The sequence below is a fragment of the Varanus komodoensis genome, unplaced genomic scaffold (genome assembly GCF_004798865.1).
Source record: "Varanus komodoensis strain SLA01 unplaced genomic scaffold, ASM479886v1 scaffold55, whole genome shotgun sequence".
NCBI lineage: Eukaryota > Metazoa > Chordata > Lepidosauria > Squamata > Varanidae > Varanus > Varanus komodoensis.
Window position 1 is genome coordinate 3,289,692 of NW_025336157.1, and position 26,583 is coordinate 3,316,274.

Sequence of the window (26,583 nt, forward strand, 5' to 3'; positions counted from 1 at the left end):
CAGTCAATGAATAACTTTACACAGGGGTGGAGAAACTTCACTCCTCTGAACATGGACTCCAACTCCCATTGTTCTCATCTGTGGTGGCTGGAGCTGATGGGAGCTGGAGTCCAACAACATGGATTCCTTCACTCCTGTTTTGTACTATGCTTATCAATATACATGGTGTGTTTTGATGGGTAATGATAAACCCAGAGGGCAAATTCTGTCTGCTCAAAGAATCTTACCATGTTAAGGGGGAAGGTAACAGGTGAAGGAAGGAAAGGTAAGATCTTGTTTCTGCAAAGACGGAAAGGATGTGAATTTATAAAGGATTATGTTGACGGAAAGAGAAAATCCAAAATCCATATTTGTGCTGCACTTTAGGTCAACCACAAGATGGCTAGAATGGTGCACGCTTTCAAGATTCTTTCATTACCCAAGACGTTATCTTTCCCGATGAAGAGACCTGTAGATCTCTGAAACTTGCACGGTTTCTGCCATCTTTTGATGGACCATTCAGTCGTTCAGCAACTATTAATCTGATTGCAGAGACGAAGGAGTTCAACCAAAGGGTTGTTTCCCTGACTCAGAGAAAGAAGAGTTGCTACCCCCTGTAGGGTCTGGAGCCCCTTGGAGTGCCTGCCTGGCAGGGTTGTTGTTATTACCACCACACAAACTCATTGAAGCAGACAAATGCTGTTGTCCGGACACTGTCTCGTTCTTCTGGGTTGAAAACTCAAAAAGAAGATGCCAAATTAGCTTGCTTTGTGCACGAGACTGGGAGGGCCATCTCTCCCAGGAAAAAAATATATGCCATGAGGGGTCTCACAGGAGCAGCTCCTCCACGTCGCTTTCGAAAGACGACAGTCCTGGAAAGAGAGAGAGAGCGCAGAAGACCGTCACGGAGCGAAGGGTGATCCTGACGTGGCCTACAGGATGCGAAGGACTCCGGCTGCTTCTGCTAGGGCCCTCTTTGGGTTGGCGGGGGCCTTGGGAACGGGTGTCGTGGGCACTCACAAAATGGCTGACCACCACGGCAGGATAGGGCTTGCCTATTCTCAAAGGATGGGCATGTAGCCAGTCAGAAAACACACATTTTCACAACACGTTTCCCCAAAGGCAAGTGGTGGGGCTGGCAGAAAGTGTCCCCAAATCTGGGTGCCAAGCAGAGGCGGGGAGCCCTAAAACCACACTTTGGACCCCAAATAAAGGAGGTGCCAGGGTACCCTCTTATTCTGCAGTCTATCATAACTTTCAAAATAAAATAGGAATCAGATGTGGGAGGCATGGAGAGCACTAGGAAAGGTATCCATGCACTGGGGTGCCATATTGGATACTGCACTTCTGGGGGGCACCCCTATTTCATGGAAGAACCTGGCCATGAGGCCCCGAAAGCACCATACGCTTGATAAATCCCTGGTAACGGCCAACCTTTTCCCCCTAATGTTTGCCTGCTGTTCATTGTTTCTTTTACTGATCTATAAAAACATTTTAGAGACTTTTTATTTTTGGAAGGAGGGGAAGAATAAGAGACCAGTTTGGGGGGGGGGGGGAGACAAAGGTACCACTGTCTGCAAAAAAAGGTGGGCCAGAACTAGCCATGGCTGGCAAGCAGCTTTCCTGAATAGCCAAAGCCATCGGGATCCCAAAAAGCATTCAAGGGGAAGAGCAGGCCAACATCCCATGGGATAGATGGCATCGGGACTTTCCATTTATTTATTTAAAGTTTTTCTACACTGCCCAATCCTCAAGTCTCTGGACGGCTTCCAAAGAACAAAAAGAACCAGAGCAAGCCATACCACCACCACTCAACACACTGCTTCTGATAAATGATGATAAAATCAAAGATAAAAACCAATGAACTGTTCAAATATTGGGAAATTAAACAGGTCTTCACCTGACACCGAAAAGAGGAGAGCAACGTGCCAGGCGAACCTCTCTGGGGAGCGTGTTCTGCAGCCGGGGTGCCACCACCAAACTGGCCCTGCTCCGGGTAGCTACCCTCCCGATCTCCTTCAAGGAGGGCTCCCGGAGACGGGCCTCTGCCTCAGATCTCAAGGGGCGGGCTGGCACGTAGGGAGATGTGCCAGTATGGCTACCTGTCGTGCCTTCTCGATCCCGGGATGAATTTTCCCGGGGCTCCCGGTTCCTTGACACACGTTCTGAAAGCCGCTGCCCTCGGCTGCAAAGCGGGGGGTGTCAGACCATTTACATTCGAAGAGCCAAATTCCATTTGGAAGAAATTAGAAACATACACACGGACACAGAGCGAGTTTGGGGCTGCGTTCTCACGCCCGGCACGAGGCCCCAGGGCCCGGCGGAAGGGGGCCGAACACCCTTGGCGCCTGTAGCGACGTGTTAGGAGAGACGGCTTAGAACGGGAGGAGAGCGTGCGAGGGGGGAGCCCCCAGATGAGTGGCCTGCGGGGGGAACCGCAGAGGGGCGTGTGTGGACTGCATTCTCGGCACAAAGGGTCGGCCCCCCGCGCCCACCTGCCGGTCTCCTGGCCTCCTCGCCCTCCGCGAAGAGCTCGTCCCGCTCGGCTTCCTCGAGCAGCGAGAAGTCGGCCGGGGGCCACCGCAGCTCGCCGCTCTCCACGTCGCCCCCCTCGCTGGGTTCCACCACGATCGAGGGCAGCCGGGCCTTCCCGGGCCAGGGCTCCCCGCAGGGATCCTCCTCGAAGAGCCGCTGTGTGGGCACCTTCCGGATGTCCGTGCAGAGCTCCTCGCAGAGGGAGCCTCGGCACCGGCCCCTGCACGGGGCGCCCGGGGGCTCCGGGGAACTCATCTCCTCGCACGGCGGCTCGGGCGGCATGTCCTCGGGCGACTCGCCGGGGAGGTCCTCGCAGCCGTCCGTGGGCTGGCTCCCGCAGAGATCTGCCCGCAGGCCGTGGGGCAAGGCGAGGAAGAGCTGGGGACGGAAGCACGGAGGGTCAGCCTACGGAGCAGCGGGTGCCTGCTCCCTTGCAGCGAGATGGGCTTCCGCCCGACCCCCAGCGCTGGGCATGGGAGTTCAATCCCCGGAGGGGTGCACCTGGCACCGAGGCTATATTCTTTTCAGCGCCAGGTTAAAACCTTCATATTTAAGTGCTATTTTAAAAACTACTATTTCATCGTTGAACAGCTGCTGTCTTTGTTTTCTGTCTTTATGTAGTCTTTTATTGAATTTGTTACTTAGATCATTTTATCATATTTTAAGTGTATGTACTGTGATCTGTCCTGGGATGCCAAGGCATGTGGTGATGGCATACAACAGTTTTAAAAGAATAAATAAAGCAGGGACCAGCAGCTCAGCTCCTGCAAAGCTCACCTTGCCTGCTCTGGTCTCCTATGCCAGGCTTAATGGGAAAGCACCAGCAGGTGTGTTTCCAAAGAGATGGGCTTCAACCCAAGCCCCAGTGCTGGGCAGGGGAGTTCAGCAGGGACCAGCCGCTCAGCTCCTGCAAAGCTCACCTTGCCTGCTCTGGTCTCCTGTGCCAGGTTGAAGGGAAACACCGGCAAGCGTTGACAGGTAAGGGAACGGGTAAAGGAGAACCTCAAGCTGTATTTAAACATGAATGGAGACCGCTTTTTGAGGGGGCCAGCTTCACCTGGTTATTCAGAGAAGGCGCTTGGAGCGGGCTGTCCTCCCGGGCAGAGGCCCACTGCATCTCTTGATCGGTGTTCAAAGCTGCCTCGTCTCTCATGGCTGGATCCAAAGTCCCCGCTGGCACCTGGCACGAAACGCACGCCTCCGCAGGCGCCTCGGGACCTCCGCAGCCCCTCGCCGTTTCAGTCATGACGGCATCTACGAGGAGGCAGGGACCAGTCCGAGCCCCCAGGCCGGGCGAGGAGCACGGGGGCAGGGCAACGAGAAGCCTGAACAAGGAGTGAGGAAGCCGACTTCATAAGCAAGCATCTCTATTCGTCACCGCAAACGCCAGTGGTCATCGATCACCGTAAGGGCAAATTGTAATCGATAGGCATTGCGATTAATTGATCACAAATACCAAGGCCAACGTGAGATCCATCCAGTGCTGAATTTTTCAGGCACTATAACATGGGGCCACCCAAGGCAGATGTGGGCAAGCTCGTAGGTGTGGTCTTGGGTCTGGTGTCCGCAACCCCTGGCCTTGTTGGCTGGAGCAGATGGGTTCTGGAGTCTGACATCCGAGAGCTGGTGTGGCGCAGGGGTTTGAGTTCTGGTCTGGCCCTGGAAGACCCAAATCCTAGTCCCTGCTCAGCCCCAAAGCTCACAGTTGACTTGGCCCAATCACTGACTTGGAGCTTAACCTACCTTGCAGGGTTGTTGTGTGGATGGCATGGGGGATGAGGCTCATATGAGCTGCTTTGGGCTCTTTGGAGAAAGACATGCCCCATTACTCAGTGCCGGCCACAAGCCAAGGGCCAGCAGCTTGAAGACGATTAGGGTCAAGCGCTCTGACCCAAGAGCTAACAGATGCTGGACCGCTCTAAATCCCACAGCCAGATAATCCTAAGGAAAACCAGGATCCTTGGTCCCCCCTCAGCCCATCTTGTACGTGGTTCTTGCAGGAATCTCCCCATTCTAACAAGTGCCAGTTGCTGGCCTTTCCTAACAGTCAAGCTGATGGGTCAGGGCAAAGATGCCCCCTGAAATATGTCGGACCCTGAACGGCCAACCGCTTAGACATAAAAGGGAAAGTGAGAACACTGCTTCGTGTTCCTGAAGAATCTGGCTGAGCCAGGCCAGCGACACAGCTCCCCACGTTTTTGAAGCCCAGTATGTCAGACCCAGAGTGGAGATGGCAGCTTTGGACATGTTGTGGGCCCCATAGCGGATGCCCTTTCATGCCGACCCGGATTCCCAGGCGTTTTCCGTGCTGCAGAATTTGAGATCTGGAGGAGAAAGCTCACCTCCAGCAGCTCACCTGGAAAGCAGCTGGAGGGCGATTCACCTCCCTAAATTTAGCACCACCTCTCTCTCTTTCTCTCTCATACACACGCCCCTTTCTCACCTGCTCCAGCTCCTGGATCCTCTAAGTCTCCGCTCCCACCTTGGTGCAACGGCAGGCGAAGGGCCTCTCCGCCCTGCCACGTAGTTTGCGCACTCGCCCAGGCTGGGCAAACAGCTCACAGCATCCAGGGGGCCAGGGGAGGCGGAGGAGAAGCAAAGCCCTGGGGAGGTTAGCTCAGGACAGGTGAGCAGCCTTCCAGGAGGCGGCTATTAATCACTTTCTGAGCTCATGGAAACAGCTAATGAGCTCAGGGCGAGAGAAGGCGATTGCAGCAGGCCTGGCACGGAGGCAGGGGCCGGCCGGCCTGGCTAAATGGACACGGGGGCTGCCATCCGCGGGCTCATCCGCAGGACCACATTCACATCAGGGTATGGTCGGGTTGCCAACTGGCCACGGACACACAGCCTGGCCCGCTCAGGTGCTTTTGACAGCCTGTGACTGCTTGAAAGCCACCCAGACAGAAAAACTAGGTAATATTGGGGGGTTTTTTTCCCCTTCTCACAATTCCTGTGAAAAATGCAGGAATTCAATCCCCTCCCCCCAGTTTTTGGACATTTAACAGTGTAAGTTAATATCCCCACATCTAATCGAAGGAAGACAAGAATCTCACCCAGGCAGGGTAGTTTGAAAGCTGATTTCCCTGACACCCGAGATTTTTTTTTTTCTTTTCTTGCTTGCTAGGCTAGAAAACGAAACTAGCCTCCTTCCCACTGCGTTATAATACGGATAGTGGACTACATTGTAGGGCTGTTGTAATCTTCCAACTCCCTCCCCCCCCCCGTCCATAGGAGAGAATGGGCTGTATGTGTATTGACATCGGCTCTAACCCCAACAGAGCATTTTTGAAAATATGTTTCAAACGTCACTTTCTACTGGAAATCAGCCGCCGTTTTCGATAGGAAAACGCCTCTGCAAAGAACACGAGAAAAGCGGAGTCGGGACAGCGCGGCACGATCGGCTTTGCCCCGTCTATCCTTTCCTAGCTCTACGCTTCGGCTGGGACGCTCTGGCCGCGCGCACCGCCCCGTCTCCGTGGTGGTGGTGGTGGCGGCGCCGCTCGTGCCCGCGCTCGGTCCAGGTCGCGGTCCGCGGCGCGCGAGGGGGGCGCCGTTCCCATGGCGACGCTGTACCGCGGGCTGCTGGGGGCCGCGGGCATGGCCGGCTGCATCGGGCTGGGGGTCGCGCTGTGGGCCGCGGCGGCGCCGGACGAGGCGCGCCTGAAGGAGATGACCAAGGTGGGCGGAGGGCCGAGCCGCTCGCAGCTCCCATCATCCCCACCCCGCGCAGCCGGCGGGGAAGGGCGGGCGCTGCAGCCCCTGCCACGCCGGGGAGCCTCCAGTGCCCGCCCGCCCCAGGCGTTGAGGGCAGCCCCGTTTCCCCGAGGGAGCCCCCCAGGTCGCAGCGCGCTAGCCCAGCATGTCAGAGCCACCCCCCCGCCCCCGAATCCGGCCAGGGGTCGGCCGAGCCCAGCCCTTTGCTCCCACAGCAAGGCGGGAAACCTACGGGTGGCACTCACCTGCCCATGCTCCCCAGTAACTGGTGTGCACAGGTGCCTGGCTCTAACAGCAGAAGTGGCATATGCTCATGGGGACTAGCAACCATCAACAGCTTTCTGTCTTGACAGGTGTAGAAAAGCATTGAAAGCAGACCTCCCCGCTGCACTGAAGCCCCGAGTGTGACATACCTGCTTCCTTAAATCCACCCAGCTACACCATTTCCCCCTGCCTTTTTCTGGTTCCCCTTCCAATTGCTTATTTTCTCCTTTCAGAACTACCCTGAAGCCAACGTTCAAGTCTATGAAGAGCGGCAACAGCAGAACGCTTTGGTGATGGAAATACTTAAAGAAGCTGCGGAGACGGATGAAAACGTGGCTAGTAGAAAATGGCCGTGGAGAAAGTAACAAAGAGCTCAGTGAACCTTTGGATTGGCTCAGGAATGAACCAAATAGGAAACCAAATACAGCGTTTGGGCAGACACTGTACTACTATTAGGCAGTACTATAGGGGAATTTACTGTGTCTGTGAGAGAGAGATCTCTCGGTTTTTTGTTGAGCCCATGGGCTTCCTAGCTGCAATGTCTAGCATGCATTTGTTTCAACAGTAAGCAACATGGAGGTTTGTCTGTACTTACTCAAAGCCCGGAGTGGCATCTACACTGCTGTATACTAAAGAAATATTTGTCCTTACAAAGAACAAGGTGTGTGTATGTGGGTCTGAGCAAAGATGCCAAGGAGGGTGCAACAGTGAAAAATGCCCTCTTAGGGCTTCCCACTGGGGTATTTGGCTTGGCAATTCTGGGAACTAGATATCGGTCCTCGGGGGTGGTGCTTTTGCTTTTTTAGTGGCAGGGTCCAGGGAAGGGACATGGGCAACCAGAGACAAGACAGAGGCGCCAGGGCAACAGAATCCAACTTTCCACAGCAAGGTTTCAGGGCAAGCAAGTCACAATCACAGAGCAGGCCAGGCACAGGAAGCAGAAGGATGTATCAGGGCAGAAAAAAAGGCGGCTGTGAACAAGTCTGAGACAAAGAGGTGTGGGTACCTGAAGGCAGGATAACTGGGCAGGAGACAGGATGCACAGGAACCGGACAAGCCGAGCTGCACCACCGCCAGCAAGAAGACCCATGTTGCTGAGGCAATAAGGCAAGGCAGATCCAGGAGGAGCAAACAGAGTGGAGGGCAGAGCTTGCTTCTACAGAGCTTCTCCCAGGATCCCCAGCTGGTGCTCATCAAGGGCTGAGTGCTCCAGCAGGGCCTGGGACTGATCCTGCAAATACTAGCCTGGGTTTCTGGTTCTCACTGCTCCATGAAACCACAAAGCATTCAGGTCCATGCATGTCCGAACATGCATGGACCTACAGCCTATGGCTCTGTTCAGCTTCTCCAATACACTGAGAGCATATTTTCTGCACTGTAACATCACTGGCAGATTCCAATCTGCTCTGGGGAAGGTTACTGGATTGCTGAATTGTTTAAGTTTCCTTGTTCCGCCTTGTAAATGTTCGTGGATTCTCTGGAAATGCTGTGTGTATTCCTCTGTAAAGTCTTGTGTTGTGAACTGGTTCGGCATATAAAAGCAGTACAAAAACAACCTTTGGAGAGTATGGTAGTTGAGATCCAGGATTTCAATAGTGTTGGCAACAGTGTTGTAAAAATAAAAATCAGAGGAACAAAAGCCAGACATAACAGGGTTTGAAAATGACTGTGAAAATAGTTTTCCGAGCCGCGGATGTTCTAAAGAAGGCGAATGCAGTCCTTCAGGGGAGGTTGAACTGCAGCTTCCTAATTTGCCCCCACTGATTCTGCTGGCTGGGCCTGATGGGCCTTGAAGGCCACAAGTCCCTGGCATCTGAGCTATGGCATGGAATATTCTTTCATTCATTCATTCAAAACATTTCTATGCCGCCCCATCGCAATAAGCCTCGGGGCGGCTCACAACATCAAAAAAAGTTAACCATACATTAAAACCCCAATACAATAAAACCCCAGTACCATAAAACCTCAATAAAACCTCAGTGCATTCTTGGCTAAAAAAAAAAACCTAGTTATAATAATAATAACAATAACAACAACAACATTTCTATGCCGCCCCTTGCCGAAACCTCGGGGCAGCTTACAACACAATAAAATACAATGAAATACAATGGCACATAATAAATTACCATTAATTACAAAATAGTTAAATAAGTAAATTAAAGGAGAACACTTTTAAAAGAAAATATATTCATGCTTTGATCAATAAATAGGTTAACAGGGAAGTTCAATTGTTTTCAGCAATTTCCCAACTGTAAGTTCCATAGCATGAGGGAGGTGAAGTGGTTGTCCCATCAACTGGCACTTTCAAGGCCCTGGAACCCGGGGAGAGGTGGGCAAGAAGTGGGGCAGATTTTCAATGAAAGCATATAAATTGAAAGAAGAGGATTTGGGCAACCAGCAACAGAATCCAACTTTCCACAGCAAGGTTTCAGGGCAAGCAAGTCACAATCACAGAGCAGGCCAGGCACAGGAAGCAGAAGGATGTATCAGGGCAGAAAAAAGGCGGCTGTGAACAAGTCTGAGACAAAGAGGTGTGGGTACCTGAAGGCAGGATAACTGGGCAGGAGACAGGATGCACAGGAACCGGACAAGCCGAGCTGCACCACCGCCAGCAAGAAGACCCATGTTGCTAAGGCAATGAGGCAAGGCAGATCCAGGAGGAGCAAACAGAGTGGAGGGCAGAGCTTGCTCCTATATAGCGTCTCCCAGGATCCCCAGCTGGTGCTCATCAAGGGCTGAGTGCTCCAGCAGGGCCTGGGACTGATCCTGCAAATACTAGCCTGGGTTGCTGGTTCTCACTGCTCCGTGAAACCCCAAAGTATTTAGCATTCAGGGCCTGAGGTAGCTCAGGCTATGCTTTGAGCGATTGCTCAGTCTTTCCTGCATGCTCTACCTTCCATTCCTGTTTTCTCCTTCTCTGCCTCATGTAAAATTTTAAACTGCAGCCTTTTAAGAACAGGAGCTCTGATTTAGTTCCGCGGAGTTGCCCCTGCTGCTCCCAAGACATAAAGAATTGGCCCAAAGCCCATTTGAGAACTTGTGTAATTGTCTCCCTTCTATGACTATGCTGCAACCTTTCTCCTCTGCACCATTTGCATACCAAGGGAGAGGGACTTTTGGGAGGACCCCACACCCAAGCCATGCTCATATGTGGGGACAATAACCCATACTGATACCATTTCTTTCCTAAGCAATTCAGGGATCTGTCCTTGTAGGCAGCCAAAACTCTTAAAACCCCATCTGGCCACTTTTTTCTGTCCAGTCGGGATGAATGAACGGTGTCAAAATGCACGTCAGAGGATGGCGCTGTACACTTACAGGAAGGAGGGAGGCTTGATTGGAGTGGCAAAACCAGGCAGCTGCGGCCTTGGTTTTTGCGCGAAATAAAATAAACTTCCGCGCTTGAGTATTAGCATGTAAGAGCCAAACTAGGAAGCTCCTCGAAGCGGAACAAAGGACGAAGGGGACGAGATACCTTGCCGGACGCTTGTCGCTGTTGCACGCAGCGCCTTCCGTTCCATAGAGGCGCGCAGGCGTAGAGCGGCCTCCGGAGGAGCGACTGCCATGGCGCCCGAAGGTGGGGTCGCCGCGCCGCCCGGGCCGCGCAAGTCGTCCTGCTGGAGCTGCCGCGTCCTGGGCGGGGCGGGGCTGATGGGCGCCGCGTGGTGGGTCTACCTGGGCCCCCGCAGGTTCATGCAGCAAGGGCACCCCCCCACCTTCTGGCACGTCACGCAGATGACCTTCGCCGTGAGTAAGTGCGGGGCCTTCCCCGGCGGCGCCTCGTCCCAGGCTGCTTGCTTTGCTGGAGGTTGGCGGGCCCGGTTGGCGCCTCTGAGCACATGCAGAGCGCCTCCGCCTCCCGGCAGCGTGGAGGGTGTGTCACTTGTGGCCTTCCAGACGTTGGACTGCAACTCCCATCGTCCCTCGCCATGGGTCCTGCTGGCTAGGGCTGATGGGAGTTGCAGTCCTTAGACCCCCCCCCCCCTTGGGCACCCCTGGAAGAGAAAAAGAAAGCCTTGCTTTCAGTCCAAATTGCTGCTTGCCCCAAGCCTGGAGCTATGCAGTTGGTCTGCACTACAGTTCCCATAAGCCCCTGCCTGCATGGCCCATGACCTGATTCAGATGCTCGTATATAGTTAATTTATAAAGTGCATACTTTATATATCAGATCAGCTTAGGAAGAGGCTTTCGGACACCCATCTCTGTCGTAAAGTCAACGTCTGACTGGTTCCTCACTTGCTATCAGTAGATCTTTGCCAGGCAGAAGGTGCCCTGGACAAAAACAACCCAAACTTTAGCAGAGCAAGATGGTTGCAGCAAATGGTTCCTGTAGGAATTGCTGGTGGACTTGGAATGCTTGTTGTAACTGCACCCACTGCTGGTATAAATGGGATTTTCTGATAAGAGACATACTTTACTTGTGTCTGGAGTTTTAGCAGACTCTGCAACAAAACAAAACATGCCAGAAAAATTGAACCTGTTCAGGGTTCTGGCCATACCCTCTTCTGGAAAAACTGAATTCCATCCACCAGGTTCTTCATAATTTCCCTGCTGAGTATTCTGTGGTCATTGAGCATGGCCAGGCCTCAACTTTCTTTTTAAAACCCCAAATCTTGTGGGTTCTCTAAGCATCGTGGTATCACACCATCCCCTCCCTGGCTGCATTCATGGCTGTCCTTTAGCGTTCAGCATGTATGCTAAATTCTAGAAGGAAGTTATTTCTTTCAGAACTGTGCTTCTCTGCCACTAACTATCCCCCTTTCCTTCCTCCCAGGTCTTGCCTGTTTCGGTGTTGTAACAATCTTCCGGCCAGTTGGGTCAGGGAAGAAGGAATCATAGAACTCCTATCAATCTTTTCCCATCACTTGAACATCATGGACAACCCGACTGGACTTGGCTTTGTCTGTGGGCACTGCCATAACTCAGCTGAGGGAAAACTGCAGCTGTACAGATCCCGTCCCCTCCTTGCGTGAGCTGCACAGATGGATGTGTGTTTCGCTCCCCTCATTGCTGTGATGGTCAGCAAGGGAGGCAGCACTGCATGAAGCCTGAGAGGAACTGAGTTTAATTTTGCATTAAAAACAAACAAACCCTGGAGGTGCCTGATTCTGGGTGTAATTTCAGCTCTCGTGAGCAGAGGTGTTGGCTTGCAGGCTGAATTTGATCTGATTTCTGGAGAAGGAATCAGAATACCAGCTTGTTTGGACTTTAAACTCTTACCTGCCAGTAGCAGCGCCTTTCAGAATAGGGGCAAAACACAAAGGCTGGGAATCCTCCACATGGTGGCAGGCAGACCATCTGCAGAGCCCTGGGTCACAACCCAAAGTAGGCCAGATTCTTGGTGAAAAATGCAAATACAGAAATTCACTGTCAGAAGATGAGATGAGGGCAGTAAATTTAAAGATCGGTGAGTGGCCATATTATTGCCCCTTAATTTAAGAGTAGTCTCCCTCTGAAAACCATGTCATGTAAGATGACATCCTCAAGCTGAAAGTCTAGTAGCTTTTACTGTGTCCGACAAGCCACCTTGTAGGCTACCAGCATATTTCCAAAATGTCTGTACCTCTCCATATGCTGATATGGCAAACAGTAAAACAGGTAAGAAAATAGACTGTTCACAGCATGATCAATAAAAGCATGGCTCTTCAGTCAAGAAAGGTTTCACAGGGTAAAGAGGGTTCCAGGGAGGCGCCAAAGCCAGAGGCTGTGTGGTCTCCAGCACCAGGCTGTTTCTCCGAAATGGAACCATCAGGGAAAGAAGGACGCCACAAGCAGGAAGAGAGAAGGGAGAGGTGTTTATTCAAGGTGTGGCTGGGGGCAGGGCAGGAGTCAGGCTGCAACCTGAACACCCCCCCCCCGCCTGCCCAGTAGCCGTGGGGAAACCCAACAAGCTTCCGTTCACCCTGTGTGCATCCCAGCCCGAGAGATGCTGCTGCTGCTGCTTTGGGAGTCTTTGCAGCCAGAGCTGGGGGGCAGGGAGACTTGGGGTGGCCCCCCGCAAGGAAGGACGAGGTTCACCTCGGGCAGCGGCGAGGGAGGGCTGAGGCCAGAGAGAGCGTGAGCAGCACAAGGCCTGTTCAGTTGTGATTGCCCTTCTTGGCCACGATCAACACAGCCGAAGGCACCAAACCTGGAGGAAAGAGGGAGTGGAAAGAGACTGGTGTGGAAGGTAGTGGGGATTCTGCACTGCGCGTGGGCAGGCAGACGAGGCGCTCGGTGGCTGGGCGGCTCGGGAAAGCGGCCTCCAGTTTGCTCTGTCCTGGTGAAAGGGGGAACTGGGAACATGGGAAAGCCCTGAACCTGGGTCAGACTTCAGTGCATTGAGGCCAGTTTCAGGCCAGTTTTCCCAGCCCCTCCTGGAGAGGCACTAAACGTGTCCTTCAAACCAGGAGTTCTGAGTGCCAGCACATCTGGGGCCCGGCAGATGTTCTGAGTGCCAGCAGACCAGCCCATGTCCACAGATGAGGACCAGCTGCTGCAAAGCAAAGCATCCGGCAGGTCCCTCCTTGGGGAAGGGCGGTTACACTGAGAGAGCGGCAGAGGTGAGCGAATGGTTTTCACAGGGAACTCCTCTAGGCGCCAAAGACCCGTCCACCTGTTAATTCTCTTTTCAAAGTTTCTCCAGGGATGCCAAGTCCTCCTCCTAGACAGGGACTGGGGGGCTGGAGACCAAGGCCCAGGGAGAGGGGACTGGGGTGCAGAACAGGAGGGGAGCTGAGGCTTGCAGAAGGGGCATCAGCAGTGCCCAAGGGTCAACCGCTGCAGCCCGCAGTTGTGGGTTTGAGAAGCAGGTTCTGAGAAGGAAACATGGGGCAGAGAGGGCCAGGCAACCGGGAACGTCCGACCAGGAAGCACGGAAGATGCAAGTCGCTCCTAGCAGTATGGCCAATGGCTGGGGCTGATGGGAACTGGAGTCCCAAGCGCTTGGGAGTGGTGGGTCGCCCATCCCTGCCCTTAAGAAGCAGCCTATGGGGCTGCTTGGCTGGCGATGCCCCCACACGGCTGGGACACACCCAGAGCCTGGGAAGCAACTTTCCGGGCCGTCCCCGCTCCAGCCCCAGCTTCGTCGCGCTCACCCAACTCCTGCAGAGGCCTCTCCATGTCCTCCTCAGTGAAGACACGGCGTGGGAAGCTGGTGAGCAGGTTGAAGGGTTCCTCACCGCCGTCCTGGCGGTTCAGCTCCACGTAGAGCCGGACGGCCGCCAGGGGCTCTTTGGCTTTGAATGTCTGGGTGAGCGACGTGCCATCCAGGAGCCTCACCTGCCGAGGAAAGGGCCGGTCAGCACAGCTCCCCTCCGACGGCAGCGGGCCGCCGGGACGGAGCGGCGCCTCGTTGCCGACACAAGCACACGCTCGGTGCCGTCGTCCTGTTTTCAGCATTTTCATTTCCACGTTGCCCAACAGCCAAAGGAATTTTGAGGGATTTTTTTTAACACTTACCCTGAATGCTGTGGCCCTTTTTAGATTGCTTTCATAGATGTTTTACTGTGCCGTGTTTTACTTTAATATGTTTTATGTATTTTAAGCTGCTTAGGTGGCAGTTATAGGTGGCCTATACATACATGTATAAATAAAAAAAGATAATGCAGCACCTTTTATGGCTGGTTTTTCAACTTTTGCGAGCCACCTAAAGAGCATTGGCTACTGGGGGGTTGGCCGTGCGGAATGTTAAAAGCTTGTTTATAAGGATTTATACACCACATACACCAAAAAGATTCAAAGGAGGTTTCCCAAATCTTGAAAACCATGAGAAATAATGCCAAATGCATTGAATCTATTGTATCCATGAAGGACGGAAGGCTTACATAAATAAATGGGCCTTTAACTTGGGCCAAAAGACTAAAAAGTGTCAGGGAATATATACTCTTGGGGAAGGTGATTGGATAGAGAAGGCATTGTTATGATACATACGCCACTCCAACCTCCTGTAGAAGGATCTCAGGAAAATTTGGCATGCCTAGCAGAACCTCATGACTGACTGGGTCTAACGGTGAAGAGACGCTCTCTCACGTAACCAAGTCCAGATGTTAGGGCCTTACAGCCTAACAAGAAATCCAGTCAGGACGTCCATCAGCAGTCAGTGTGGTTCCTTCTGCACAGATGTTGTATGTTGTTGGTCCCACTGCCCCATGCAGTGAAAAAGTTAATACTCTCTCCAACTTCCTTACAAGCAGCACGAGCCCCTGAAGCACAGTTACAACTAACCATGGTGGGAGTGTATTCAGACAACACCCTAAGCTGTAGCAGGCTGGAAACGCCAGCCAAAAAGCTGCTTGTCTCTCCCAGCCGTCTCTCAGCCACGCTGGAGGAAGGCAGAAAGAGGTGGCAAGAGGTGCCCAGGTGGGCCGGCATGGCAAGAGACACCCCAGCGATCAGCTCCGCTTGGCCAAAGGCTCTGCGGTTCCAGAAGGCACAGTGTATCCAAGAAAAAGGAAGAGCGCGAAGGGAAGCAATGGATATAAGAGACGTCTTTTGGTAAAAAAAACATTAGCCACAACGGTGCCACCCTCTGCACATTTAGGAAGAAATTAGTGGTAAAATACCCACTGAGCCTTGCTTTCTTAGTATTATATATTTGTAACTCGGCTTTCTCCCTTTGGCAAGGACCCCGAGACTCTCCTCTCCTCCACAACAACCCAGGCAGGCGAGACTGAGAGTCCCCGAAGGACCAGAAGTTATGCAAAGAGCTTTATGACCGAGGGGGCACTCGAACGCAGGTCTCCCAAGATCCCGGCCAACGCTCCAAGCACTGCCTCACACTGGCTCCCGGCTTTTCGTTCAAGAATTCAGCGAGGCACACGGAGCCTCGCTCCATTACCTGTATCCTGCACTGGTCGTACTCTCGCTTGACGGGGGGCTCCTGGCTGGGAGACGGGGGGACCGGCGTCGGAGGCACAGGCTCCGGTGGACTGGAGGCTTGGGAGGAGCTCCGCCCAAACTGGAGTGAAACAAGCCAAGTGATTAGTACGGAAACCTCCACTAGGCCATGCTACCCTACACCAAAGCCTGCTTTTAAGTAGGCCGGGGCAGGCTGCCTGCAGGGACAGGGAACAAGCTGTCCCAGCAGCCCCCCGCAAAGATTTCAGGGCCAGGACTGAGGGGCGTTGCCGTCGGCCAGTCCAGACGCGGAAAAAGGCCTCTTCTGAGTGTTCCACGTGCCCCTTCAGAGCCTGGACACACTCTGGGTCTGAGCTCTGAAATGCAACCCTGGAACCGCCACGGCCACCCTTCCTCCCGTGCACTCGCCTTCTTCGCTCTCTCGGCCTTGTCTCGTTCAATCTTCTCTCGCACCCGCTGCCTGGAATGGAAGACCGTGTTAAAGGGGGCGTGAGAGGCCGGCCTGTGGGGTCCGAAGGAGGGCGGTCCTACGGAGCCCCTTCCTCGGCATTCTCACCCAGCAACGCTCGTGGAAGCAGCTTCAAAATAATCAGATCTCCTGGTACAAGGCAAAATCTTCCGCTGCATTCTGGGGCAGGGAGCATTTCCTTGAATGCTGGGGAGGGGAGACCCCTCTGACCCGGGTCCTTCCCCCTTCACACGTCTTCGTTGTCTCGTTTCAACCATTTGCACCAGCAAGCCACAGCGCCCCCCCCCCCCCCAGCCCCTGCCCAACTCTCCATCTCGCAATTTTTCGCCTCCTGTTATCCACGTCCCACAAGGAGCCTTACATTCACTGAAAGGGCACCAGGCCGATCCACTGGTCACTGGGCCTCCGTTGCGCACATTCAAAGAAGCGCTAACAATCAAAAGGTGTTAAAACCAAACAGAAGTGACAGGCGTGGACAGAGCAAAAGAGCGAAGCTGGGCAAATTATATCAGTGTCCTGCATCAGGGAGATGAAAATACTAACAGTTTGGCCGGCCAAATTCCCGTGAGGAAGCAAATTTCTGAAACAGGCACTGGACACGGGGAGGGAATTAAGACTGATGCAAGCCACCTGCCCTTCCAAGCAGCGCCTGCTCTCTGCAGCCCACACATCGCTGGTTTAGCTTGCCGTGTCCAGTATAAAGGTTTTGGTCCACAAGCTAAAGAGTCGTTTCTCCTGCTGAAGCTTGGTGTGATCTGTGACTATCAGGAAAGAACCATGTTTGGATTTTCCTCTGATGACTGGCCAAGGGCCAGGGCTTAGCTGGAGAGCCCTGGGTCTGTATGCAGAAGGCCCCAGTTCAGACCTCAGTACTTCCAGATAGGGGTGGGGGGAAAGCTGCCTGAAACTGGGGAGAGATGATACCAGCCAGTTTGGAACGACTGAGCTCAACAGAGAGGGGGCTGTACCCACTGCAGAGCAGTTCCCAGTGTTCTCTGGCCTCCGTTTGGGTTTGTGAGGACCGCAACCGTCACCCAGCCCAGTCCCACGGAAGCCCACTGTCCGCCACATCCCGGACCGGACTCACTTGGCCAGCTTCTCCTCCAGTTTCTCCCGGCGGCGTTCCTCCGCCAGCTTCTTCATTTCATCTTCCTGCAGCTTCTGGCGGATGAGCGAGAGCTCTTGGCCCTGCTTCCGGCGCTGCTTCTCTCGCTCGATGCTCTCCCGTTTCTCGCGCTCCTCGCGCTCCCGCTGTTTCTGGGAGATCAGCTCCATCATCCTGAGGGGAGAAGCACCAGAGGGGTTCAGTGGCCAGGGGGCTGCTGCCCACCCCTAGAAACCCTGGCCTACAAGACTCTCGAACGTAGGAACATTCAACTCGCTGTAGCCGAGAGAGAGTGGGAGGGGAAGGACTCAGCTTTCTACCCCCTTTCATGGGGAACTCCCCTGGTGGCAGAATTATAAAACCATGTGCATTTGCCTGTTTGCAGAATCCAGGTTGTAGAACGTCAATTAACTGGGAGCAAAAGGGTTTCTCTCCCAGCCACCCCCTCCTTAAGTGTGGAATGCGCACACAGTCACGGGTACCTCTTCGTTTGCTCCCGCTTCTCCTCTTCACTCAGGGGGCGCCGGTTGTCTTCTGCAGTCAGCTCCCGCAACGTGGGATCTGTGGGGAGACACCGCCATTATTTTCGTCTCCGCAGAGCGTAGCCGAATGAGCAAGAAACGCATTGACGGTTGTGTTGGAGGAACTGGGCCCAAGCTTTCTCAAACATCCCGGGGCGGTTGAGGAAAAAAGCAAAACAGATTTCATAGAATAGTAGAGCTGGAAGGGCCATGAAGGCCATCCAGTCCACCCCCTGCTGTTGCGGGACACCAGTTTACACCACCCCACTCAGGTGGCTGCTCAGCTTCTCTCGGGCTATCTCCAGTGTGTTGCCATCGGTGTCTGCCAGTTGGTACAGAAATAAAATACATCATACAATAACGGGTGGGGAGGATTCAGGCCCTCCCTGAAGTTCGCACCACACCCCGGGCCCCCTCCTGGTTTGCTCTGACCTGCTTCGCTCTGTGCCAACTCGGGTGCCTTTCCCTCAGGGGGCTCCTCTGAGCCCAGAACGGGGCCTTCGGGGGAAACATAGGGCTCGTCCAAGTCAGAATCGTTCTCATGCTCCATGAGCCTGGGAAAGGAGGAGCGCCACAGATCAGCAGAAGAAGAGGGGAGCAGGGAAGGAGGCTGCAGTGGCGAGAAAGTCTCAGAGGAGGCACCTACCAGTCCATCGCAGATTCAATGCCCTGGTTCCCAGTCAGCGCTAGAGCCTTCTCTCTGGAAGGGGGGGGGATGAAAAATAAGACAGTGTGCCCCACCCGAACCGTCCATGCATGTTTCCGAGTGCAATTCCGCCCCCAGCCCCTTCCGGCAAGGAAAGCATCCACGCAACAGTTTTTATTTTTCCCTGCATCCCACCTGTGTGTCACTGTTTGCACTGGGAGCTGCTCCTAGGACTCTTGGGCAAGGGATGCAAAACTGGCCCGGCCGGCTTTTCTCGTTCATTTCCCTCCTACATGCCTCCCTCCCTCCTCCAGGAGAAAATACTCACGCTCTGTTCTGTGGGAAGCCCATCTCGATCAGGCTCTCCAGGGCAGTGCTCTCCATGCTGCTCCACCGCCACTCCTGCGGCCGACCAATCTGGAAGAGGAGCAGCAGAAACCCAGGGGCTTGGAATTCTGGTTCCCTTGTTGCATTTACTGATTTTGCTATTTCACCCAGGACCGCCTTGGTGGGTTTTGCCATCTGTAGATGCATTCTGGGAGGCCCATTTGCTCCACAAGGCTTACTATAGGCAACGGGTAGGGCCACCTGGGGTAGGACCCACGCAAGGAGGTTAAGGCAGGCCTCCTCCGCCAGGAATTGACTAGTGACCACAGGCAAAATACTCTCTGCTTCAGCTCTCACCACAGCCTCAGTTGCGATACAGGGAATACTACTAGATCGCTTTAAAGAGCTCTGCACAGGTTACAGCCAGATAACCCACACGAAGAAGTATTTGGTCACTGACGATTCCCGTCTCTGCCCTTCCTCTGAAAATTCCAGTTTAACTATTTTCTTCGGCTGGAGAAGGGAACTTTTTTTTCTTGCTATCCTTACTTCTGTTGTGCTAATCCGTGTTAGAAAGTTTTTTCTCCAACAAAGGGGCACAGAGAACGCACAAAGCCAACAGTAAAGCCCCCCCATCTACAAATCCCACCACCCTTCTCATGGGGCTGCGACCGACTCCCCCACCGCCGCTCTTTGGAGGACAGCTCTCATCACCTCTGGCCACTTGCCCTGATGGCTGGGGCTGATGGAAGCAGGAGCCCAGCTCATCCAAAAGCACCACCGGTTTAGAGAGGGCAGCTCGAACCCGGCCCTGGACTACAGCTGCCATTATGCGTGGCCCATGGGCACACTGGCAGGGGCTGATGGGAGCTGAAGTCCCGCCTGTCCGAGGAAGGACCCCTCGCTTCGGCCGCCCACCCTCCACCCCAGAATGAAGGAGCCCCACCCTCAAAGAGCTTCACAGCAGGGAGCCAGAAAGGGGCGGGGCCACGGAGGGCGCCGGGGCGGGGCTACGGCGAGCTCCTCCCCCGAGGCGCCCTCTTTTCTTAAAGGGACCGTCCATCCCCCGAAGCAAAGTGGGAGTGGGAGGAAAGAGGAGGAGGAGGAGGAGGAAGGGCGGGCTGGGTCACGTGGGGGCCGCGCAGGCCGCTTTCCAGGGGCCGCGGGGGAGCGTCCCTGCCACTCACCGGAGGCTCCGTGCCAGCAGCTCCTGCTCAGGTGGCGGCGGCGGCAGAGACACCGGGAGCGGCGGGTCTGTCGCGCGGCCGCTGTTTGGATCACGTGGTCAGGCTGCCGGAAGCGCGGAGGGCGGCCGGCGAGAGACAAAAGCGGTGCGGCGCGGCGCGCGCAGGAGCTTCGCCTTAAAGGGCCAGGGCCGAAGAGGCGACTCCGGGGGACCTTTTTTCCCTCCCCTCTTCCAGGCCGCGTTCATTAGTGCGTTCGTTTTTAGACCCGTTTATTTTTCATGCTTTTCTACCTTTTCCTATTTATATTCATATCTCTTCCACGTACACGTTTAGAGAGAAAATACCCTACAATTCCCAGCATGCCCTAGGCGGCTGTGCTTCCTGGGGCATGCTGGGGGTTGTAGGCCATAGAATCGCACGCTCATTCTCCCCCCCCCCTTCATTCATTCTAGGTCTCCTCTTTCATTTCCTTCTTTCAAACTTTTCTTTTACATTCATCCTGCATTTTCTTTTTCTTTCGATTGTATTGTTTTCTTTTACTCCTTCTGCCCTTTCTTTTTCTTTCTTTCATTGTTTCTCTTCTCCTTTCCTTTCATCCTTATTTTATTTATATATTTATTCATGATATTTATCTCCCACCCTTTTTCCTGCAAAGAACCCAGGCTGGCTTACATGATCCTCCTCTTCCTCTCCATTGTATAGTCTCACAACAACCCTGTGAGGTAGGATAGGCTGAGAAGCAGTGATGGACCCAGAGTCTCTTAATGAGCTTTAGGGCTAAGGGAGGACTAGAACCCGGATCTCTCCCCCATAGCACACCGATTCTCACCTGATCATTTCTTTAATTCCATTCATTCATTTTCCTGTCATCCTTTAAACATTTTGTCTACCCCTTTTCCTTTCCCCCTTTTCATAATGTCTTTTACTTTATCCCTCCTTTCTGTTCTCACTTCATTCATTCATTCATTCATTCAGGACACATATCCTGAGTCTGGGCAGAAGATCAATGCCCCCGGATGCCCATCTGATGCTGTGGCTGGCTTGGAGCAGCCTTCCTACAACTCCCATCTTCCCCAGCCAGCATAAGCAGTGATCAGGCATCACAACATGCCCTCTCTGGTTTAGAACTTGGCACCGTTGTCAAATTATTTTGCTACTGGTTTTATCTTGCTTTTATCCCCTGAGATTACACTCACTCACTCATCTTGCTTTTCCTGTTTATAATTCATTCACTCTTGAGAAAATGCCCTTTTCTGGGCAACTTCAACTCCCAGAAATAAGATGAACTTCTGCCACGAAGAAGTTAACATCCGAGCGGCCGATACGGCTCTCCCTGTTAAGCTGGTACAGGCATTTGCTAAGCTTTTGGCTGCCCACCCGTTTGGGGGATGGTGGCCTTGGGGGAGATGCCGGGAACACCAACTGTGCGAGCTCCCCCCCCGAATCGTGATCTCACATGGCCTCACACTGTGCCCTCGCAAAGGAATCTCCCCCACTTCATTCTGGTCTGTGCTATTGTGCGAGGGGAGAATCGTATGAATAATTATGACCCTCTTTCTGCAGCTGGTAGAAGCTTGGGCTTGGCGCCAACAGAGAGGGGGGGAGGGAGAGAGAAAGAGCGAGCTGCTTAGAATCCAAGTGCACCGGCTACTCCAAATGCAGAACTTTATACAAGTGCAGAAAACCCGGGGAATAGTCTGCCAGGCGGAGGCTGGACCCGGGGCTGCTAGGGAAGGCTTGCAGAGGGGGAGCGAGGGCAGGCGGTGCGTGAGCCAGGGCTTGGGGCCAGATCCAGGCGAGGACGTGAGGACTGAGGGGCCAACTCAGGGACAGGCCCCAGGCGCAAAGCACCAGGACGGAGGGCGAACACGGCAGAGTTTGATGCCAGTCGAGAGAGAGACGACGGTGTCCCTGTCGCGTGCCGGGGGAGGCAGAACGCACGGATGGGGGCCTGGCCAGCGAAGACGTCCCGGGCCGAGGGACGCTCCTGGCCCCCGTGGCTGCTGGGCTCTGCCGGGTGGCCGGCCGGGCAGCTGTGCCTCTCGGCCGGGCTCTTCCTGGGGGAGGTGGCCGCCAGCCGGGCGACGGGGTCCCTGCTCCTGCTCTCGTGCGCCTACCACACCCTGGCAGGCGCCCTGGCCCTCGGGACGGCCCTGGTGGACGCCCGGCTGGCCGCCGGGAAGCCCCCCGGGGGCAGGAACACCTTTGGCTGGGCACGAGCCCAGACTGCCGGGACCCTGGTCAGCGCGGTGTTCCTGAGCACCCTGTGCCTGGCCCTGGTGCCCGAGGCGCTCCGCCGCGCGGCCGAGCCACGGGCCACGCAGCATGTGCTGGTGCTGATGGGGATCGGGGCCGTGGGGATCCCCGTCCACCTGGCCAGGGCAGGGCTGCAGGAGAGGCGTCCCCGAGCAGGGGGCAGCAGGCCCTGCTGTCGCCGGAGCAAGGCCCTCCGGGCTGGAAGCAGCGCCCAGGAGATGGAAGGTGAGTCGGCTTCCGGAGCCTGTCCCGTGGAGGAGCGTGGATGGGGCCCCCTCATCCAGGCCAGGAGGAAGAAAGCTGGGAGCAGGAGGATCATTCCTGGAGCTTTCCACGGGACGAGGAAGAGGCAAGCCCGCAGCTTCTTCCTCTGGAAAGCCTTGCCGGCGAGGGGGGCGGCTGCAGCGGGGTGCCCGAGCTCAGGCCCCCACGGCGCACACTTTGGGAAGGGCCGAAAGGGGCAGAGGGAGGGTCTTCTCGCCAAGCAGCCTGCGGGCCCCCCCGCCGCTGCGAAGTGGGGCTGTGGCGTGCTTGGCGTGGTAGTTGGCAGGGTTTTGGAGTTTGGTGGGGAGGGCGACCTTGTAGCCCTTCCCAGCTTGCTGCTGAGCATCCCGAAGGCACCTGCTTGAGGAAGAAAGCTCCGGATTCGGAAGGACCCTTAACCACATCCGAGGAGTCGGCCCTTTGCTCTCGCGTTCTCCTTCCGGCGTGTCTCCACTGGAAACGGTGTTCCCCTCTCTCCTCTGCAGACCTTCTGGGGAACGGATCTCCAGCGAGCAGAAGGCCCTGGGTGGAGGACAGCCCGGAAGAGGGCGCCCCGTCTCGTGCAGAGGAACATGGGCCGTGGGGGACCCCTTGCTGCGGCTGGGTGACGGTTTGCGTGGGCCCGCTGGCTGTCCTCCTGTATTCGTTCGCGCTGCAGCTGCTGTGCCCGGGCCACGCGGCCTGCTCCGGCCGCTGCCCGGGGTCCCCGTGCCCGGAGGCCGCGGCGTGTGTGCGGGCCCCTCCCTGGCTGCTCCACCTGGACCCGGCGCTGGCCGTGGCGCTGGCCGGGGCCCTCCTGCGGGCGGCGTGGCCCGCTCTGCGTGGCTCGGCCCTGGTGCTCCTGCAGGCCGTGCCGGAGGAGCTGGACCTGCAGCGGCTGGCGGGGCAGCTGCGAGCCACGGAGGGGGTGGCCGCCCTGCTGGAGCTGTGCGTGTGGCAGCTGGATGGCCCCGGCAGCTGGGTGGCCACGGCCCACGTGGCCTGCCCAGACGTGGCGGCTTGCGCGGAGGTGGTACGCCGGGTGCGCCGCGTGCTCTGGGAGCACGGCATCCACCGCTCCACCGTGCAGCCGGACCTGGGGGGGTGCCAGGAAGGACGGGGCGAGGCGGTGCGCGGGAGGGGCCCGGCCCCCGGCCTGGAAGTGGTCGTGGAGTACGAGACCGCTGTGTGAATGGCCCCAGAGGGGAGGTGGGCGGGATGGAGACAGGAGGTCCCCGAATGGGCTGGTTCCCCCGGCATTTGCTCCCACGAGCCCCCAAAGGGGCAGCCAGTCGGGTTCCATCAGTATCAGGGACCTTGCTGGCTTCCAGGTATTGGACTACAGTCCCCATAATCCCTGGCCACAGACAGCCAGATGGGTTCCATCAGGGTCCGGACCCTTGCCTGCTTCCAGATGTTGGACTACAGCTCCCATGTCAGCGTCTGTCCGCACCTCCCCACCGTTCTGTGAGGCTCAGCAGGGTTTTCTGCCAAGCCACAGATCTAATATCACTCCTCAAATGTTTGGACAAGGCAACCCTCCGCCCCCAAAAGCTTCCGCCATTCCACCCACAGCTCTCTCCTCGCTTTCTTTCCTTCCCTCCAAAACACCTTCCTGTTTTCTGTTTTCACACACACTCTCAAACGGTTTCCAAACCCCGGCCTCCGCTGAGCTGTTTTTCATTCCAAGGGAAATCAGTCCCTGCCTCCGGAGATCATCTAGCAATTCTCTCCCATAAAGTCCTTTTGCCAAATCCCAGTCTGGGAAAAGCTGCTTCAAGTCCCCAGAAGCCTCACAAGAGAGTCTTGTGGCCGCCTGGAGATGAACAAGCTTATTTTGGCACGGGCTTTCGCCCACAGCGTCCACAAAAGTTTTTGCGATAATAAATGTGTCTGTCTTTAAGGTGCCCCAGCGCTCGTGTTTGCTGCGAGAGACTTAATGCACAACATTTATCTATATGAACTGCGGGAAATATGTCTTAGGCAGCAAAGTTCACACAGAGTTAGGTTGAAATGATGCCAACGAGGAGCCACCAAGCGCCCTGGAAGCGAGCTGCTGGTGTGTCCCCTGTCCAGGTGTTTTGGATTCCAATTCTACCATTCCCGGCTTCGATGGACCTCAAACAGAGGGCAGATGGAGGAGGAGGAGAGGGAAAATATGGATTTTTGGCGTTGACTCGAAATGCCAGGATTTCTGGAGTCACTTGCCCACGCCCTTGTTTGCCTTTCCCAATAAAATGAAGAATAATAAACAGCCTAGGAAATACGATCCAAGGACTGTGTACAGGAATTTGTTGCTAACGGTTGGTTTGCTTTTAAGGGTTTACGGGAGTTGGGGACCCTTTCCCTGCGTGTTGCTTCAAATGGGGGGCTTGTGGAGCACCTCGGCATGTCCCCAGATCAGTCACAATCGCACCTGAGATACAACTTCCACCCAGGACAAATTCTCTCCTGCTACCTGGTACCTGGGGTCTTCGTGATGCTTCAAAGGCCTCCTACGGCTCCGGCATCCATCACAGCTTCCGGAATTAATTCTTCTTCCTTTCTGGGCTCTGGTCTTGGGTGGGCTCAGCTCCCAGCATTGCCTCTGATTGCAGGGAGGGGTTTTCTTTGCAAGTTTTGCCATGCAGGCATTGGCGATTTCACTTCCGCCTTTGCTACTGGGCAAACCAGTATCTCCGTGTTCACCCTTGACCTGTTCTTCAGGGTCACTTTCCAGATGTTTTTAACTCTTGTCCATGTCCACATACCCATCAGTGTCTTGGAAGGAGGGAAAAGAGACTCCTTAGCCTCTGAGAGGCAGTGCAGCCTAGTGGTGAGCATGTAGGGCTGGGACTTGGAGGGGGGGGGGCTGTGTTTGAGTCCCAATTCAGCCATGAAGCTCATTGGCTGACTTTGGGCCAATCCCAGATACTCAGCCTAGCCTACCTCGCAGTGTTGTTCTGAGGATAAAATGGAGAGGAGGAAACACTTGTACGCTACCTTGTATTCCTTGCAAGAGGAAGAAAGCTGGGGTAGAAGTCTAATATATAATTGTAATGAATAGTCCCCCCCCCCACACACACACACACAAGGTTCTGCTCACATGACAGTGTGGTGTAATGGTTAGGGGGCCCGGTGACAAGTGGGAAAAGGTGATTTCGAATCCCTGATCAACCACATCCCCTCCTGGCTAACTACGTGTTGTGTCCAATTGCAAAAGGATGGTGTATCCTTGGAGTGACTCAGCATGAGGATGTGGTGAGAATAATGCCGCTTCTGAGCGAACGTATTGTTGAGAAGTTAACCCGAACTCTGCGGTTCTGTCCATCAGCCAGCAAAATGAGCCCCTTTCAGCACATCGACCCATCTGACCACAAGGGAGGCCGTATCCGGGAGCCTGCAAGAGCCCTGCTCCAACCCCACTCCAAGTTGCAGGATTCACCCCGTGAGACCAACTCCGGTTTGGCAGTCAAAACAAACCCTCAGCTAATCCACCAGGCAGGACCTGAGCTAATCAAGCGTGCCTTGCGAAATCTTACGCTGCGGATCTAAGAGGAGCGCCTCCTAGAACTGAATCAGGAGGCACTGAGCCGAACCTGAGTGCCCAGGTATCTCACCTCCCCAGCCAGACTCCGCAACACCTCAGTCGATCCACCAGCTGCCTCTCAGAACTGACAGACCGGTTCTGCAATGCCTAAAATTTCCTGTACGACTAGGAAGCCACCCCAATCGACCGCCACTTTGAGCTGTCGATTTTGATACCTTTCTCTTCCATTCCGTAATAGCGGAGTCAGGCCAATCCACCATCAAACACACTTTCAAGGTGGTCTTTAAATGAGCGCCGTCCAGAGTTCTACCCGGGTCGAATGCAGCTTCAAAACAAGCTACATTTCACCCATTTGGCATGTTGTGGCCATTTTGTAAACAGCAAGCCCCTTTTTTTGGGCCCCCTGGCAGATCTGGCCTGCGATGGGAGCCCAGGGGGCACTTTGCCCCGAGCGCAGTCTTCTCTTGATCGGAAAAACACCTGGTCTGAAAATCTCCAGTACTAAAGCACCATGTCCAATGTTCTGTAACAGAGGATTGTGTCCGTGCAAAATGGAAGGACTCACCGGCTCGGGCTGCAAAACTTTGCTGGTCTCTGGGTAGGGATTATTTCAACGGCGTCCTGCTTGCAACTTTTCCAATCCGGAGGTGCCCTGTGAAGAATGGAGAGGGGAAGAAAGAACGAACCCTCCCTGGCTGGCGTGGGTCCAGTCCCGGTCTCTCAGCCTGGCCTACCTAACAGGGTTGTTGTGAGCATAAACGGCACACATGGGTGGTCTCAGATCTCCCACCGCCCAGCTTGAGGAGAGGACCCAGGTCTGGCTGGGATCCGCACTGTCTCTCACTTCCGAGCAAATAATGAACCGGATGATCGACTCAGGATTAAGTCCCAGGGGTTCGGTAAGCGTGCTGAAGATCTGCAGCCTTAATCCAGTGTAACTTTTGCCCCTCTCCTCAGTTCAGCCTAGATT

At 54.9% G+C, this 26,583-nt stretch overlaps 5 protein-coding genes across 7 annotated transcripts; 3 read left to right on the forward strand and 2 right to left on the reverse strand.

The window, feature by feature from the left end:
* Positions 1-587: 587 nt before the first annotated feature.
* LOC123032489 lies at positions 588-5,038 on the reverse strand. The gene is made up of 4 exons (XM_044448384.1): positions 4,958-5,038; positions 3,572-3,839; positions 2,475-2,892; positions 588-851 (listed from the first exon to the last, which is right to left on the reverse strand). The coding sequence occupies exons 2-4, from the start codon at positions 3,758-3,760 to the stop codon at positions 808-810; spliced, it is 651 nt and encodes a 216-aa protein (XP_044304319.1). The 5' UTR covers positions 3,761-3,839; positions 4,958-5,038; the 3' UTR covers positions 588-807.
* Positions 5,039-5,988: 950 nt separating this feature from the next.
* LOC123032536 (ubiquinol-cytochrome-c reductase complex assembly factor 3-like) lies at positions 5,989-8,047 on the forward strand. Its single transcript, XM_044448477.1, has 2 exons — positions 5,989-6,192; positions 6,726-8,047. Exons 1-2 carry the CDS (start codon positions 6,073-6,075, stop codon positions 6,855-6,857), a joined length of 252 nt encoding a protein of 83 aa, XP_044304412.1. The 5' UTR covers positions 5,989-6,072; the 3' UTR covers positions 6,858-8,047.
* A 1,988-nt stretch (positions 8,048-10,035) lies between these two features.
* Positions 10,036-11,587, forward strand: DMAC1 (distal membrane arm assembly component 1). Its single transcript, XM_044448479.1, has 2 exons — positions 10,036-10,243; positions 11,267-11,587. The coding sequence occupies exons 1-2, from the start codon at positions 10,057-10,059 to the stop codon at positions 11,329-11,331; spliced, it is 252 nt and encodes an 83-aa protein (XP_044304414.1). The 5' UTR covers positions 10,036-10,056; the 3' UTR covers positions 11,332-11,587.
* A 710-nt stretch (positions 11,588-12,297) lies between these two features.
* UBXN1 (UBX domain protein 1) lies at positions 12,298-24,572 on the reverse strand. 3 transcript variants are annotated; one of them, XM_044448468.1, is made up of 10 exons: positions 24,550-24,572; positions 18,400-18,488; positions 18,072-18,125; positions 17,858-17,979; positions 17,387-17,465; positions 16,887-17,078; positions 15,739-15,790; positions 15,311-15,430; positions 13,569-13,752; positions 12,298-12,622 (listed from the first exon to the last, which is right to left on the reverse strand). In XM_044448468.1, the coding sequence occupies exons 2-10, from the start codon at positions 18,453-18,455 to the stop codon at positions 12,570-12,572; spliced, it is 912 nt and encodes a 303-aa protein (XP_044304403.1). In that variant the 5' UTR covers positions 18,456-18,488; positions 24,550-24,572; the 3' UTR covers positions 12,298-12,569. The 3 variants fall into 3 exon arrangements, with proteins under 3 accessions (XP_044304403.1, XP_044304402.1, XP_044304401.1); XM_044448467.1 differs by lacking the exon at positions 24,550-24,572 and adding an exon at positions 19,586-19,688; XM_044448466.1 differs by lacking the exon at positions 24,550-24,572 and adding an exon at positions 19,113-19,261.
* Positions 21,529-23,276, forward strand: LOC123032490 (zinc transporter 1-like). Its single transcript, XM_044448385.1, has 2 exons — positions 21,529-22,066; positions 22,591-23,276. Exons 1-2 carry the CDS (start codon positions 21,529-21,531, stop codon positions 23,274-23,276), a joined length of 1,224 nt encoding a protein of 407 aa, XP_044304320.1.
* Positions 24,573-26,583: the final 2,011 nt, after the last annotated feature.